Raw genomic sequence first — 16,044 nt, forward strand, 5'->3', positions numbered from 1 at the left:
ACTCATCACATGTGGCATCTAGTGCACTCTTGCCCCCAATGTGAAATACAGCAAGGCATGAACATGTGACACAAACAGTCTCAGCAAAAACAAGTGATATGCAGTGACTGTAAGTGCAGGCTCAGAACAAAATGGAAGAGTGACTTATAGACCTACTAGATACGATTTTTTTTTCTAGTCAAGTCAATGACAGCTGTAGCATGCCTTGTGTGAGACTCCGTTTATGAAAGCATAGGTTCATATCATTGAAGAAACAAACCTAATAACTGAAAGACACTGTTCATCCTCAAAGAAGATAAGCCATGTGTTCCCTGTCAGCTCCCTAAAACAGACCAAAAAATATCAAAGAATTCTCTCAGTTAGCCTTGGACAGGAAAGTGGCTTTGATCTGACATAGTGACAGAGTATAAAAGGACTCAAGGCAAGAGTGCTCTTTCCCTTGCTTACAGCAATTACCCATTTATCCTTCATCTTCCTCAAACAGAAGTGGCAACAGCATGCAGGCTGGCTAAAATACCCATTACTCACCAGGTCTGTGAAAGAAAAATACTCACCACAAATTCTCATTCTTTTTCATCATGAAAAATGGATGGTTTGAGAACTCACAACAATTACCAAAAATAAGTTTGTCCTTTATCAAAACCTGTGTTTTGCTAGTGTAGCTGCTGTTCATCTGCAATAGAACATGCAAATGACATTGACATGTGACGAAATGGCCTAGTTCCTGATTAAAAAATCTCAACCCAGATGAAAAAATGGTCCATGGCAGTGTTACACAAGTTTTTACATACCTTCTTTGATTCAGGATACACATTAGGGTTTAAAGGGGAAATATAAGATTATTGCTCCCCTACTTGGCAATATCTCAGAATTACCACAGTATCAAAAAGGCCATTTGCTTTCTAAGGTGCCTATGGTGTCAGAACTTACTATGCCACATACAAACAGTGTACTTGAATTTGCTTGATGTCGTGGTGGCAGTGTTTGAGGAACACTGTCCCTTAAAAATACCTTGTAAACTCACTTCTTTGTAAAAAAAAAATACCTTCAACAAAAGTCACAGATGCACCCACCTCCAGACATTATGGAACCAGGAGGTGGGTGGGGGGTGAGGTTCAGCCATTTCAATTAGAGACACTGCAGAGATAATTGATTATTTGTGGTAAGGTGTCAGAAAAAGATCATCTGGGGTGTTTGTGTAACATCTAGGTAAACCTGGAGTGCTCAGACCAGGCATAATGTCTTATATGTAATTCTGAGTTCCTGTAGAAGAGGTTGAGATTTCTTCAAAGGGACCTCATTCTTGGCCAAAAATGACAAGTCTCAAGATAAGTTGGTTGGTTGGTTTTATAAAGTTTAGGTGTAACACCAAGCACTGGGGCAGCAAAGGCCATTCAGCGCTTACTGTATAACTATGCAATTATAAGACGTGTTATATCATATAAAGCAGGTTTATTTCTTTGAGATAATTTACTATATTTTGAAGTGGGGCATTTTCTCCCAATAGTTCTTCAAGTGGTATGTTATATATGTTGTTGGATCTTCGTTTTCTTTCGAATTTATTGCATTTAGTTAGTAGATGACGGACTGTGACCAGAGTACGACAATGGTCACAGTAAGGGGCCTGTCTTTCTTCGCCTTGCAACATCAAGTATTTGTGTGTCAAGTATGTATGTCCTATTCTTAATCTTGTTAATATGACATCTTCCCTTCTTTGACATTGTTGTCTATTCCAAGGTTTTACAGATGATATAATATGCTTTAATTCATGATTCAATTCTAGCCATTCTTTTCCCCATTTTGATTGACAGTATTCATTTATTGTTGTTTTAATGTCATTGTAAGGTATTTGTATTTTTTTGATAGACTCCTTTTTTACTGCCTTTTTGGCTTCTTTATCCACCTCTTCATTACCCTTTATGCCCACATGGGAAGGGACCCAACAGAGTTTTATATTTATAGATTTACGCTTTACTATTATATCTATCCACTCCCTAATTTCTTCAATTACGGGATGACAAACTGTGTATTGTCTTAGCACTTCTAAAGCACTGTAAGAATCTGTGTATATTACAAAGGTATCGTTTGCCTTTCCTACCATAAAGGTATGTTTTATAGCCTCTAATATAGCATTTATCTCTGCACTGAATATCGAGCATATTTTTGGAATTTTTTCCCTTATTTTTATATTTTTTGTTACTACAGCATAACCTACACCCTCCTTCGACTTGGAACTATCTGTATAAATACTAATGTCCCGTTTATGTTTTTCCTGCTGTGACAGAAATTCACTCCTTAATTGTGCATCTGTTACCTTCTTATTAAATGATTTTTCACAGATTTCTATTTTAACATGTCTCCACGGAGGTATTTTAGGAGTGGTTATTTTTTATATGCTACTTGTTCCTAATTTTAGATGTTCTATATCAGGTTTTAATCTATTCTCCAATGGTTTAGAGGCTCTTGGTTTATTGTTATAATTATTTGTTATGTTCTTCATATATTTGGTGTTTGGATTATCATTAAGGTTATTTATTTTAACTATATATTTTAATCCCACTTCTTATCTTCGTACTTTCAGGGGATCTATTCCTGCTTTTACACACAGACTTTCCACAGGGGAAGTTCTGTAGGCTCCAGTGCATAGTCTAATACCCATGTTATGTATGACATCCAGTTTTGTTAATAGGGTTTTAGAAGCACTACCATATACTTGACATGCATAATCAAGTTTACTTAGACAAATAGCCATATATACTTTTATCAGAGAGGTTCTATCAGCACCCCAGTCATTATGCGCAATTACTTTTATTATATTTAAGGATTTTCTCACTTTTATCGCCAGTTGTTCTATATGTTCTTTAAATGTAAGTTTTTTTATCAAGTATTACACCGAGAATTTTATCTGATCATCATATTCAATTATATCATTATTTATGAATAAAGTAGGAATTAATTCCTATTTATGGCTGCTTGGAATCTGTTGGTTATGTCAAGCGCTTTTTCACTGCTACTATATATGACGAAGTCATCTACAAAAAGGGATCCTTGGACTCCTGGTGAGATCATTTCCATTATCTCATTTATGGCTATTGCAAACAACGCCACGCTTAGTACACTACCTTGGGGGATTCCTTCCTCCTGGATAGATGATTCAGAGATTTCTGCCCCCACTTTGACTTTTATATATCTTTCAGATAGGAATTCCCTAATATATTCATATAAATTGCCTCCTATTCCCCATTCTATCAATTTTTTTTAAATCCCTCCCCTCCAGGTGGTATCATAAGCTTTCTCTAAATCAAAAAATACTCCTATTGTTTGTTTTACCAACCATTGCATTTTGTATCTCTCTTGTAATCATTAAGAGGGGATCTATGGTACTTTTATTTTTCCTGAATCCAAACCGTCTGTTTGACAATAGCTGTTTATTTTCTAATACCCATATTAATCTGTTATTCACCATTTTTTCAAATATCTTACTTAGATAGACAACTAGTAAGGGCTATTGGCATATAGCTGCTTGGTGACTCTGGGTCTTTTCCTGGTTTTAAGCATGGTATGATTAAAGATTCTTTCCAGGTTTTAGGCATGCTGTGAGAGTGCCATAATTCATTTAAAATTTCTAAAGGTGCGTTCACACGATCGAACAATGTTCGACGGATATAATTGTTACTAACTAGCAGTGGAAAGCGAAAAGGCTCGCTGATGACGTCAGAAGCGAGCACCAAGTGGTGTACCGGACACTGTCCGTGTTCCCAGCATCGAAACGTCACACACTGTCTGGTGTGGAAGTATACGATGCTGGCAGGCACACGATGAACAGTCACTTGGTTACAGGATTTTCAAAGTCCGTCAGTTCACTAGGTCTCAATTGTCCTGTTAACATGGCCAGCAGTACCTCAGTCAAGGAGAAAAGTTGCCACTGGGATAGAAAAGAGACCCTGCTACTAATAGAACTATACCGGCAAAATCCATGCTTATGGAATGTCAAGGCTGATGTGTACAAGGATAGGAACAAACGTGTCGCGCCCATCAATGAAATAACGGCGGGAATGAATAGAAGTGGATTATCTGTTACTGCTTCTGAAATGAAGAAAAAAATAGAATCCATCAGTAGTCAATATAGGCGAGAGCTACGTAAACTGGGGAAATCAAAGAAGTCGGGGGCTGGTGCTGACGACATTTACACCCCCATATTATGGTATTTTGATGACCTTTGCTTCCTCAACGATGGCGACAGCATGAGAGAATCCGTGTCAAGTATGGATAGCCAAGTGTCTCATGTGTCTGTAGAAGTGTCTGATCATGAGGTGAGTACGTAATTGTCGTATATCTGTCTGTTTACCTGTCTTACAATGAGAAAACAAAAAAAAAAATATAAACCAAACCATGGCCATATTTTCTTTATTGCCATAATCCACTTTTATAATACATTTGTCAACAAAGCAATGTAAAGTATGTTCAATATGCAACATTGGTGATTTGTATTATACATTACTATTATAATTTTACTCAGGAGTTATTGTAACTTAGCCTCATGTATGTCTGTTTTGCCAGATCACAGCACCATCCTCATTGAAATATTTCATATACAGATTGCGTACAATTGTGCCATTGATGGTGGAGGTCTGTTGCTCATACTCGAGCGGTAGCATTCCAGGGATGTCTTCAGTGTTGTCGTTATTTGCATCCGAACACACATTTGGGGTGACAGGTGCTGTGCGAAGGTAATTATGTAGTGCAGTGTAAGCGAGTACTATTTGTACTACTTTTGTTGGTTCAAGGTTAATGGGTTTATGAAACACTTCAAATCTGTTAGCAAGTATTCCGAATGCGTTTTCTACAGTGCGTCGAGCTCTTGACAGTCGGTAGGAAAACACACGTTGCTCAAGATTTTGATTTCGATGAGAGAAAGGATTCATGATATGACGCTTCAGAGGAAATGCATCATCAGCAACGATCACATATGGTAATACTTTTGAGCTGTTAGGGAGTATCTCATCATCTGGCATACCTGCAGATCCTGCTTCAATATGCTGGTTGAGAGAACAGGTATCCCAAACTCCACCATCCGACACTCGTCCATTAGTGCCCACATCAACATATATGAAGTTTGAGTCTGGATTGGAGACAGCCATTAACACGATGCTGTGGCTTCCTTTGTAGTTGTAGTAGAAGGAGCCGCTATCAGGTGGTGGCCTTATCAGGATGTGCTTCCCGTCAACTGCTCCAATGCAATTAGGAAAGTTCCACTTTTTGGAAAACCCCTCTGCTACACGCATCCACTCCGCTGTTTTGGGGTGTCTGTTAATATGAGAAGAATGTTAAGGATTTTTAAGCATTCTTGATATATATAAACTATTATCCCGCCCTCCCCTCTCTCTCTCTCTCTCTCTCTCTCTCGTGTTATGGGTTGTCTGCTGGTAGAGATCAGAGTTCTGAGTTTTTTTTGAGTCAGTCTTTAGTCAGAACTGGTGATGTTCAGTAGTGTCGGCAGCGGTCTGTGAAGGCATTGACAGTCAGTTAAGTTGTGTCATTGATTTGTTGTTTAGTTGTTAAGTTTGATATTGTTTGCTTCAGAGTTGTTGTGTCTGTGCTGTTGGATTTGTTGTGCTTATGAGTTCCTGTTGAATTATGTGTGAGTTGTTGTGAGTTGTTATGGTTGAGGGTTGTTGTTGGGAGCTGTTGTGGTTTCTTGGTGGGTTGTGAGTTGTTGATGGTTGTTATTGGTGAGCTGTTGTTATTCTTTGATGTTAATGTATGTTGCCTTTTGTGCTGTTGTTTTTTTTTGTTGGTTTTGTTGTTTGTGCAGTGGTCTTGGGTTGTGATTGTTACTTTTTTGGTTGTTGTTGGGTTGTAGTCCTTGGTTGTTGTTGTTGTTATTGGGTTGTGGTCCTTGGTTGTTGTTGTTGGTATCTCTTGTGACCTCGACCAGTGGACAGCACAGGATAGCCCGGAGTAACTGGATTGATTGGTAAGTACATGTGTTTTGTTTTTTCGTTTGTTTTTGTATAATGTTGGTAGGTACATGTGTTTTGTTTTTGTTTTGTTTTGTATAGGTGTAGGTCAATTGTCCTGCTGTATTTGTTGTGTAAAGAAGAAAGTGTGACTGAGGATGTGTTTGGCAGGTGGATCGATTAGGTTAATGTGGGGAGGGTTTGCACTTGTTTTTTTTGGCTTGTGATCCCGCCACAGTGTGTGTGTGACAGGAAATTAAGAAAAATAATACACGTTGGCATACACTAATGACATTTATCTATTTTCAGATTTTCAATGATCCTATTCTTCAACAAAATGAACATGGTTCTGTAACCCATACAACACCTGTCCCAAGTACATCACTGGATAATGTACGACCTGCAACGCTTGAGTCTTCACGCATTCAAACTCAAAGTACCCGAGGGAGAAAAAGGTCTCTACCCACTCACGAGAGGCATGCGGTGCTTCAAGAAGCGCTTCATCAACTGAAGGAACCATCTCGATCGGAGAAGGAGGATAGCGATGAACAAAGTGCTTTTGGTGATGTTGTTGCCAATGATTTGCGGAAGATGAATGAAGAAAATAGGATCCATGCACTGAAACTAATTTCTGAGGTACTTTATCTGGGAAAATTAGGGAAGCTCACGTTTTCAACCAAGGTTGTTGTCTAATTATGTATGACCATAAATATGTCTTTATTGAAATTGGCATTAACATGTTTACAATAAAGCTGTGAAAGTAACAGTCATAGTATGTGTTTGTCCCAGGTTTAGAAACTATTCATGAAGAACTTTACATATGTGTAAAGATGTAGTTTTACCTGACGGGTTGCGCTTCAAGGTGGGTAATGTACGAGTAGCCAAACACCAAGCACATAGCTTTTTTTACATACACATAACAAGATGCATATTGTATGTAATTAATCTCGCGTCTATGCTCAACTGTAGGGATGTACTAAACATTATGCAAGTCATTTTCATTACCTTCATAATATTATATGCACCATCACAATCAAGCATTACTTACCTTTAAGTATGGATCCTTAAGCACATCATAGATAGCTTTGCACGTATCAGGAATGATTGCATACAGACTCGGTTTTGAAATTCTTGTACTGTATTGAAGGGCACTGTAGGAGCACCCGGTGGAAAGATACATCAACGTTGCTTCCAGACAGGCTGCAGGTGAAATGCTCTCCAGTAAATCGTAGAAAGTATTTGGGTCCATGCACATATAGTTCGTGAAGTCCGATTCATAGCCAGTTTTCAATTCTTGGAAAATGGTTGCATGGCTTCCCCTTTCATTTCGTTTGTGCAACCAGTCCTTGCACCATTCCCTTCTTGGCATCTCCTCCTCCTCCTCCTCACAGAGTACAGCAATGATCATACTGCATAGTACAATTTTTTTGGCCTTGTTTTTTTTCCTGTGTACCATGGTAGTGATGTGCTGCACCAGTCGTCCAAGGCCACACACTGAATGAAATGCCTGAGTTACCAACGGACATCACCTTCGAACATTGTCCACCGGTCTATGCCCTGTGAGCAGATTCGAAACGGTGGTAAACACCCTCATCTGGTAGGTACCACTGTTTGTTGCCAGATCCGCTTCCATCGTTTCACCACTTATGATGTCATCCTGCTTCTCCTGTGATATGGTAACGATTTTGTCCGTCGAACATAGTTCGATCGTGTAAACGCACCTTATGAAAAGGTTTTGCTTTCATCTGGTAGATTTTTATCATTTCATGTCTAATGTTGTCTTCCCCTGAAGCTGTTGGACTTGCAAGTTTCAGGACATTTTCCAGTTCTTCCATGGTGAAAGGAAGATTATAGATTTCCTGATTACGATATTTTATTGGTATTGGGACATAATTATTTATTTTCAATTGGAATTTCTTTGCATAATTCGAGATACTAGATGTTTTGGCGAAGCATTTACCCAATTCATTTGCTACTAGTTTGGGGTTTGAAATATAGTTGTTTTCTACTTTTAATGTGGGTAATGGTTCTGGCCGATATCTACCCTGCAGTTTATTTATTTTCTTCCAGATTTCTTTGTCTTGAGTTTTAGAATTTATATTATTAATATATTTTTTCCATGAATTTCTTTTGGCTATCTTGAATATTCTTTTCTGCTTTGCTTTAGCTCTCAAATATGCAATTCTATTGGCATCACATTTGTCTCTCAGATATCTTCTAAAGCATGTTCTCGTTATCTTCCTTGCTGCTTTACATTCCTCATTCCAGCAGGGTACCAGTGGTCTAGTCGGATTGCCTGAGGTAACTGGAATAGTTTCATTTGCTTTATCATCTATTGTTTTTACTAGATGTTCATAAGCATCTATGTGGTTTGTAAAGTCAGATAGTTTTTTGTTAATCACCGTTTTCTCTTTATATAAATTCTAATTTGCTTCCTCCATTTTCCTCTTCGGTATATATGTTATTAGTATTATTTTTTAGCTCAATTTGTATTGGCCAGTGGTCACTCCCAAATAAATTATTATTTACTTTCCAACTGAAATCTGTGGCAATTTCTGGGGAACATAAAGTGATGTCTATTGCAGATGTGGTATTATGATAAACATCAAATCTTGTTGGAGAACCATCATTTAAAATAATCAAATTTTTGTTATCTATAAAATCTAGGAGAATATTTCCTCTCCTGTCAGATGATGTACTTCCCCACATGGGATGTTTGGCGTTGAAGTCACCTACTAATAAGTAAGGTTTTGGTAATTGTTCTATTAGATTTTCTAAATCTTCCACTTGTAATGGTCTATTATTTCCAAGATGATCTATTAAGCGACTTTCTAAAGACGGTTCCATGTATATTGAGCATATTTTTTTTTCCAGGAATACTTGAACTGCACATGCCTGTATTACAGAGTTAATCCTAACAGGTTAACTGGCATTTGATTGAAGAATGCGTTATGATTGCAGTTTCTCCTTGGCTGTTGTCATTTAAAATTTGTGTTGATTTCCACACATTATAATTTATGCCAGCATTGAGAACATTGTTACCTATTTTAGTTTCCTGTAAGCAAATGATATTTGCATTACATTCTCTAATTAATGATTTTAAGTTTTCATTATTTGATACGTATCCTCTAATATTCCACTGTAAAATAGACATTTTAAGAAGGTTTTGGGTTTTGTTTTAATATCTTTATTTGTTTTCCTGAACTTTGAATTTTATTGAAGTTGTATAATTTTGCTGTACTTTGTTCTTCTTTTGGTGGGTGATGTATTTCTGCTATTGTTTTCTTTATTGGCTGAAGAGTCTCAGATGTTCTTTTTATTAGAGGTGCATTAAATGGCTTTTGATCTTGGGTTCCATTTCAATACTTTCTTCAGTTTTATCTGATGTTTTAACTTTCTCTTATATTTGGGTTTCTCTTTTTTCATTTTTTGTTTGCAAGCAATTTTCGTTGACTTTGTCTTCTCGGTATTCATTTTTTTCCATATAGATTTTGGGTCTTACTGATTGTTTAATTTGTTTTTTGGATTTGGGTGGGGTTGTTTCAAGTAGTGTTTTTCTTTTGTCTTTTGAATTAGCTCTTGTATTTTGCTTATCCTCCAAATTCACTTTGTCTTCATGTATTTCTGGTGTTGGTAATATATTATATAAATTTGTGTTACTTATATGTTCTGCAGCTTCTGAGCCTTAATTTTGGGCCTTTTTATTATGAGTATTTTCTGTTTGATTTATACTGTATAATTTTGTTGGAATTTGGTTTTGCTCTTCTTTATTTACTACCTCTTTATATGTGTTTTTCCTTGCTGGATCTTGTAAACCTCTTACTTTTAGTTCTATCTTAGCTTCTCTTATTGACATTCCACTTCTTGTAAGATTTTTAGTTCAGTGTTGTATAAGTAATATGCGCATTCCTTTGATCTTGAGTGGTGATTCTGACCACAATTTATGCAATTTGGGTTTTCACAGTCCCATTTTGTTGTGTGGTTGTATGATCCACATCATGCACATCTTGGAGCTTCTCTACAATTTTTATTTGAATGGCTATATTTATTACATGATTTGCACTGTAGTGGTTTAGGGATATATGGTCTTATCTCTCTCGTCTGCCCTAATACTTTAATTGTTAAAGGGAGTTCGTTTCCTTCAAATTTCAACTTAGCTATTTGTATATTTATTTTTGAATTTTTCCTACTTGGGATATCATAGATGTCACAATCTTCAATGTTTTTATATCTTTTCTCAAGCGAGTCCATCAAAATATTTTTATCTATTAGTTCGTCGTCATTATTTGGCAGGATTATTGTACCACAAATACTATTAAGTTTATTATGCTTGGTGACTTTTATTTTTGTGTTATCTATGTTCGTAATTTGTAAGTAGTTTTCTGATTGGGCTTTAGTAGTGGTTTCCACTATCCATGTATTTGTTTGCATTTGAAGAAATTTCATGTTTTTTGTTGGGAATCTGGTCAATAAATAATTTTCCAATTTTAAATTTTAAATTTTGTTTTCACTTTCTATTGTCAAAAATCTTGTCCAAGTGTCTTTTCCAAAAAGTGATTCAAATAAAGCTAGAGAAGGGCTAGGCTGGAATTTTCTTTTGATAAATCTTTTTGGCCTAGTAAAAGATTCCATAGTTGCTATATTTTGGATTGAAGTGTCCAAAATGGTGTCCTTGTTCGTTTCCAGGGTCAGATGGTTATCTAGTGTCACGGGGTCACATTTTCCGGGGGACTGAGTTCCATAGTTAATTTCCATTTTTTCTTTTTTTTTTAAATTACAGGGAAACCAACTGCAAGTCATGGAAAAAACTGTATCTCCTCTCAAAGACTTCCCCCTCACCAAAGACACATAGCAGAGATCAACTCCCATATGTCCACTCCCTACCCTACCCCGAAGGGATGGCTCTATCATAACATGATTGGCTCAAGTGTAAGCAAAACCCGCTTGATAGGACTGAGGGCATAGCTAGTATGCAATCATCCCGACTCATGTTATTTTAGAGGGCAATCCGGATAAATTGCCAAGAGTCCTACCGTGGAGACTATACCTCCCCGGATTCCGTAGGCAAGTCCCTACATGTAGTCCCGCCCCAACAAATATTGATGTAGAATCACATCAATATCCTCAGGGTCCAAACATATTCGAGCGGCGGACCAAATCACAATAGTCCCTGCCATTTGGATCAAGGTAAAGCCTAAGTTCAGAGACCCAGCTCCTACCTAACCTGCACGAGGGTTTTAGTGAAGAGAAGGACAGTTAGGGGGAGCAACTGAGCGAGAGAAAGTAAGAGATTGGAAGATGATCAAGTAAGAGAAAAATTGAGACATTTAGATTCAAACTAGGGGATAATTCTCCCAGTTCAAAAGCCCTCTTGCCCGCTACGCAGTTTCAACCTTAGGTTGGAAATGTGTAACTCCGTCAAGGCAGTCTCAACTTAAGAGGGCCTCAAGATAAATGACCCTCTTAGTGTGCGGGTGATGAAACATCGTTCCTGTCTAAGAGAGCCAGGATGCTAGGATAGTAAAAAAGACTGCCTTTTGGAGCATTGAGCTGTAATTGCATTAGTACTGCTGAATTGAGATGATAAGGGTAAAAAACCTGGTAATAGGAAGCCTTGCAGGGGGCAGTCATTGTGATGCAAAGGGCAGGACAAGGGAATGAAACACTTCTATATTTGAATCAATGCTAAATCCACAAAGCAAGGGCTTCAATAACACACCCTAGTATGTCATATTGTACCTCAAACAGGTAAATAAAATAATGTAAAATTTTCAACCAAATTCAACCAGCTCTCAGTGTGGAGGTAATCCAACCTCACTTTCCATGTACTACTAGATTGGTATTGCTAGGTGTAGGAAGTGTGTAGTTTTTGCACCAGGTACCTAGCAATGTTAGGTAAATTTTCTTCTAGGTAGACTAGATTTTGAAAAATCTACATGTGAAGACCATGGCTAAGAAGGAGGTTGTATAGACGATATTTCTTCTTCTCTGTCAGGGAAGGCCACTCCAAAACAGACACCAGCATCTGACTTTGAGCCATCTGCAAAAACTGTAAAGGAATTCTCATGTTGTGAGGAATAATCTAAATTGTTGATTGCATTGCCTCATGGGACATTTCTGATTTTATAGAATTAAAAGATCTACACCATTTATCCTCTGGGGGGTTCCAGAGTTAATTAATAAAATACCTAGCCACTCAGATCTCCATCCTTGGCATGTTAAATTGCATAATAATACATTTTACTCTAAAATCAAATGGTTGAGGTTGCTTGGGGTGATTTTCATAAAACTGTTAATGCCTTTCATTTCTAATACAAATGCTGGTTAAGGACTTGGGGAGCCTCTGAAATCTGTAGCAACTCCAAACCAGCAGGCCTTGGTAATGTAGATCCAGAGGTACCTCACCAGCATCTACAAGCATGCTCTCAGTGGGAGATGATTTAATGCTCCTGTAGCTGTCTTATTCCTCCATGATGATTTAAATTAAGCATTTTAAGACTATTGGGTTTTGCTGAGGTGTACACTTCACACCCATATGTTAATTAGAGTTCGGTTCTGCACCCAAAGAAGTGTGGGACAGAAATTTCAGCAAATTCATTGTTTTCAAGCAATTTGTCTTAATACATTTCATATATGGAATCCAAGTCAGCCTGATGCCAAAAACCAACCTAAGAAACATTGTTTCACCAACACATGGGATTCTCTGCCCATGTATGAAGAGATCTGGAACAGGATGGAATCTTCTATACGGCAAAAGTGCCTGGTTACAGTTTTCTAGCAGAAAATCTACAACCATTCATTTCACTATATATTAACAATGCAGAGCTGGGGGAATTATTTTGGATATCCCATTTATAGCCAAAGCGAACAAGGTTACGATTAGAACACTTCCTTGTGGCACTCCTCCTTGGTTGAATACATTTGACAATGTTGCTCCAACCTGAACCTGAAATAACCTATTTTTTAAAAAAAAAAAGGCTTGATAAAAAAGATGCACATTGTATCTCGGGTTACTTTCATACAGGAACCTCAGAATGCCATATCTCCATGTTGTATCATAAGCCTTCTCAAGATCAAAGAAAACTGTGATGTGATGCTGTTTATTAGCAAAAGCTCCACATGTTGAAGATTCCATTCTAATCAACAAATCAGTTTGTTGGATTCATAATTCAAAAACCACACTGAGCAGGCAACAGATATTTACCACGTTCTAAGTACTACATTAACTATGTTCACCATTTTTTCCATGATATTATGCAAACATGATGTCAGTGCATTCGGACGATAATTTTCTGTCTTCCCCTGGTTTCAGAAATGGAAGTACTTTTAACATCTCCCAAAGCTTATGGAACTATGTTCTCAGAAAATTCTGTTAATGGGGCTTAAATGAAAAATCTGGTATTTTCAGGGGTATGCTTAATCACTGATTGTGTTAAATCATCCAGTCCATGAACTGATTTACTACATTTATTTAAAGATGATTCAAATTCTCTTATGGTAAAAGGTACGTTGTACTGTTCATTCCTTGATGTACCATAATCAATTTCTACCTGTTCCATTATCTTCTTTGAGCTGAATAGGGTCTGTCATAATTTTTCTTTGCAACATTTGCAAAGGGATAAATAAACTCATTTGCTATTAACCGGTGATCTGCTACTTCACAACCACTCCTCTTGATTGCTGGAGCTTACCAAGGAGTAAATTTACCTGCTATTTTTCTAACATTCTTCAAAACAAAATCAGAGGTGTTGTTGAATTTAGTGAAGATATGAAAATTGTCCAAGATTCCTTTTGTGCCTTTTCAATTTCCATGCAGAAATGACCTCTTGCTTTTCAAAATTCAACATGGCAATACTCACATTTTTGTCTGAATCCTAGGTATAGATTGAAGAACAACTGAGAATATCCTACTATATTTAAAAAGTCAAGAGCATCATCTACACAAGGAAGGTAATCAGCCAAGTCGTCTACTGAGCTGTGTTTCTGAAAAGTTGTTGTTCAATCAGCTTTACCAATGTTCCATTTAGGTAGCATTCAAGGAGAATTTGAAGCTACATTCATTACTATTGGAAAATGGTTGCTGGTAAATCTATCATTTATCACCTTCCAATTAAAATCAATAAGGCAGTCATCACTGCATGCAGATAAATCAATTGCTGATAATGTGCCTGTTTGAACATGAAAATGTGTACATGTAGAGAGGCCCTCGTGTTCAGGATTCCAACATTTTCAGTTTCTATAATGGAACACAGGCGATTTCCTCTTTTATTGGTAACAATGTCATCCAAAAGGTTCCTTCTATTCATATCTCCCAGAATAACAGAGGGATTAAAATTCATTAATGGTGAAGACTTCACTAGGTGGTTGATAGAGAGAGCATAAAATATATTTTCTTTGCAAATGGGTTTGCACATGTATTGCTTGCAATTTTGACTGGATACTAATAGGATTTTGTGAGGTGTCATTATGAATATATGGAGCTACACCCCCATGGTTTCCTATTTTTATGTTATGAGTGGGATGATAGGCTATATACTCTCGTGATCTCAGACACATATTACTGTATTGCCAGTCATAGTCTCCTGCAACGCTATACATACAGGAGACACTTCTGATATGGCCAGCTTTATTTCTGCCTATTTAGCTCTAAATCCCTGACAGTTCCATTGGAGAAAATGAACAAATTCTACTTTGCTTTTGAGGCCGTTAAACTGGAGCCTCTTTTAAGTGCTTTCAGCTTATTGCCTTGCTCCTTTTCCCCAGAAGAGACTTATTATTAATGGGTCCCTTTCTTTTCAGGGAGTCATCATTGTCAGGAACACCAAGCAAAGTTGGTGCTACCTGTGGAGGGGTATGAATGTCGGATAAAATTGGTGCACCTCCAAAGTGTCAGGAGCACCGGTTACAGCTGGTGCAGGCTCCAGGGAGACACAAACACTAGATAGTGATAATACAACCTCCAAAGAGGCAGGAGTGTCAGCCATAGTTGGTGCAGCTTCCAAAGACGCTGACACACCAAATATGGCTGGTACAGCCTCCAGAGAGGTGGGAGTGCCAGGTATATCTGCCACTGCCTCTGAGAAGAGACAAAAGCACCAGAAATCACTGGAACCTCCTCCGAAGAGGCAGGAGCACCAGAAATCTCTGGCACTGCCTCCAAAGAGGCAGGAGAGTCAGACACCACTGGCGCAGCTTCCAAAGTGGCAAGAGTGCCAGAAACCACTGGTGCATCCTTCAAAGAGGTGGGAGTACAGGTCTCCACATATCTTCCCTTTACAACATACATTGCTTAGGGAAGCACCTCTGGTAGTATTAATATATCTTCTTCTGTTGGCAGCAGTACTGGAAAGGGATATTCCAGGTCTAACATAATGATTTAATATTTTCTTTTTTCCCTCTTTAAATTTAATATGTTCAGTTACCTTTAATGTCTATACGTTTCTCCTTTTCCATGATGTACACATCACAATTCTGTGAATATGGATAATTCTCTCCATAATGCATACATTGTGCATCTTTATTACACACACCATGCTCTGGTTCACTACATTTAATACAAGTGGCAGGCTTGCCTTGTAGCTTCTGTTACAAGACACTAACTTGGAAATAAAATCATCTTCGTCTAGGGATATATTGCTTAACTTTAAGACATAACCATGCTGCTTTTCTTACATTAGGTAAGTGTGTCGAATTCAATGTAATAATTAAATTTGGAAGTGGAACTGGGGCTCCATTGATCTTCTTCATTCTTTCAACTCTAATCACACATTGATCTTTTAATTCCTCTACAAGCTTATCCTCTAAGTACGTCATCAATTGGGGTGGAGATATCATTATCTTGGTGTTACTCCAAAAAGCATGTACTAAGCCATCTACTGTAACTCCTCCAAGATGCAATAATGCTTTTAAATTTTCACTAAAGTTTGTGGGGGCCGATTCTACTGTCAGTTTTCCTCGACCTTCATATATCTTATGCTCTCAGCCACAACACTTCACAATGTCTCTGTACTGTACATATTAAAAATATCACATCTACATAATCTTCCAATTCAAAGGTCAAATATATACCTGGTCCTATTTCACA

General features: G+C 37.6%; 1 protein-coding gene across 2 annotated transcripts in view; it reads right to left on the bottom strand.

Annotated features, from left to right (window-relative positions):
• LOC135216346 (coiled-coil domain-containing protein 22-like) overlaps window positions 1-16,044 on the bottom strand; it is a 394,256-nt gene that overhangs the window by 43,905 nt on the left and 334,307 nt on the right. Inside the window, exon 12 of one of the 2 annotated variants that reach the window (XM_064251573.1) lies at window positions 4,437-5,307. The exons of the other annotated variant lie outside the window; for it this stretch is intronic. Coding sequence (XP_064107643.1) covers window position 5,307 — 1 coding nt within the window. The 3' untranslated portion in view covers window positions 4,437-5,306. Of the gene's footprint in view, window positions 1-4,436; window positions 5,308-16,044 lie in introns of those variants that run through there. 2 annotated transcript variants of the gene reach the window in all.

This window comes from Macrobrachium nipponense, chromosome 6, assembly GCF_015104395.2.
Source record: "Macrobrachium nipponense isolate FS-2020 chromosome 6, ASM1510439v2, whole genome shotgun sequence".
In the NCBI taxonomy this organism is placed as follows: domain Eukaryota; kingdom Metazoa; phylum Arthropoda; class Malacostraca; order Decapoda; family Palaemonidae; genus Macrobrachium; species Macrobrachium nipponense.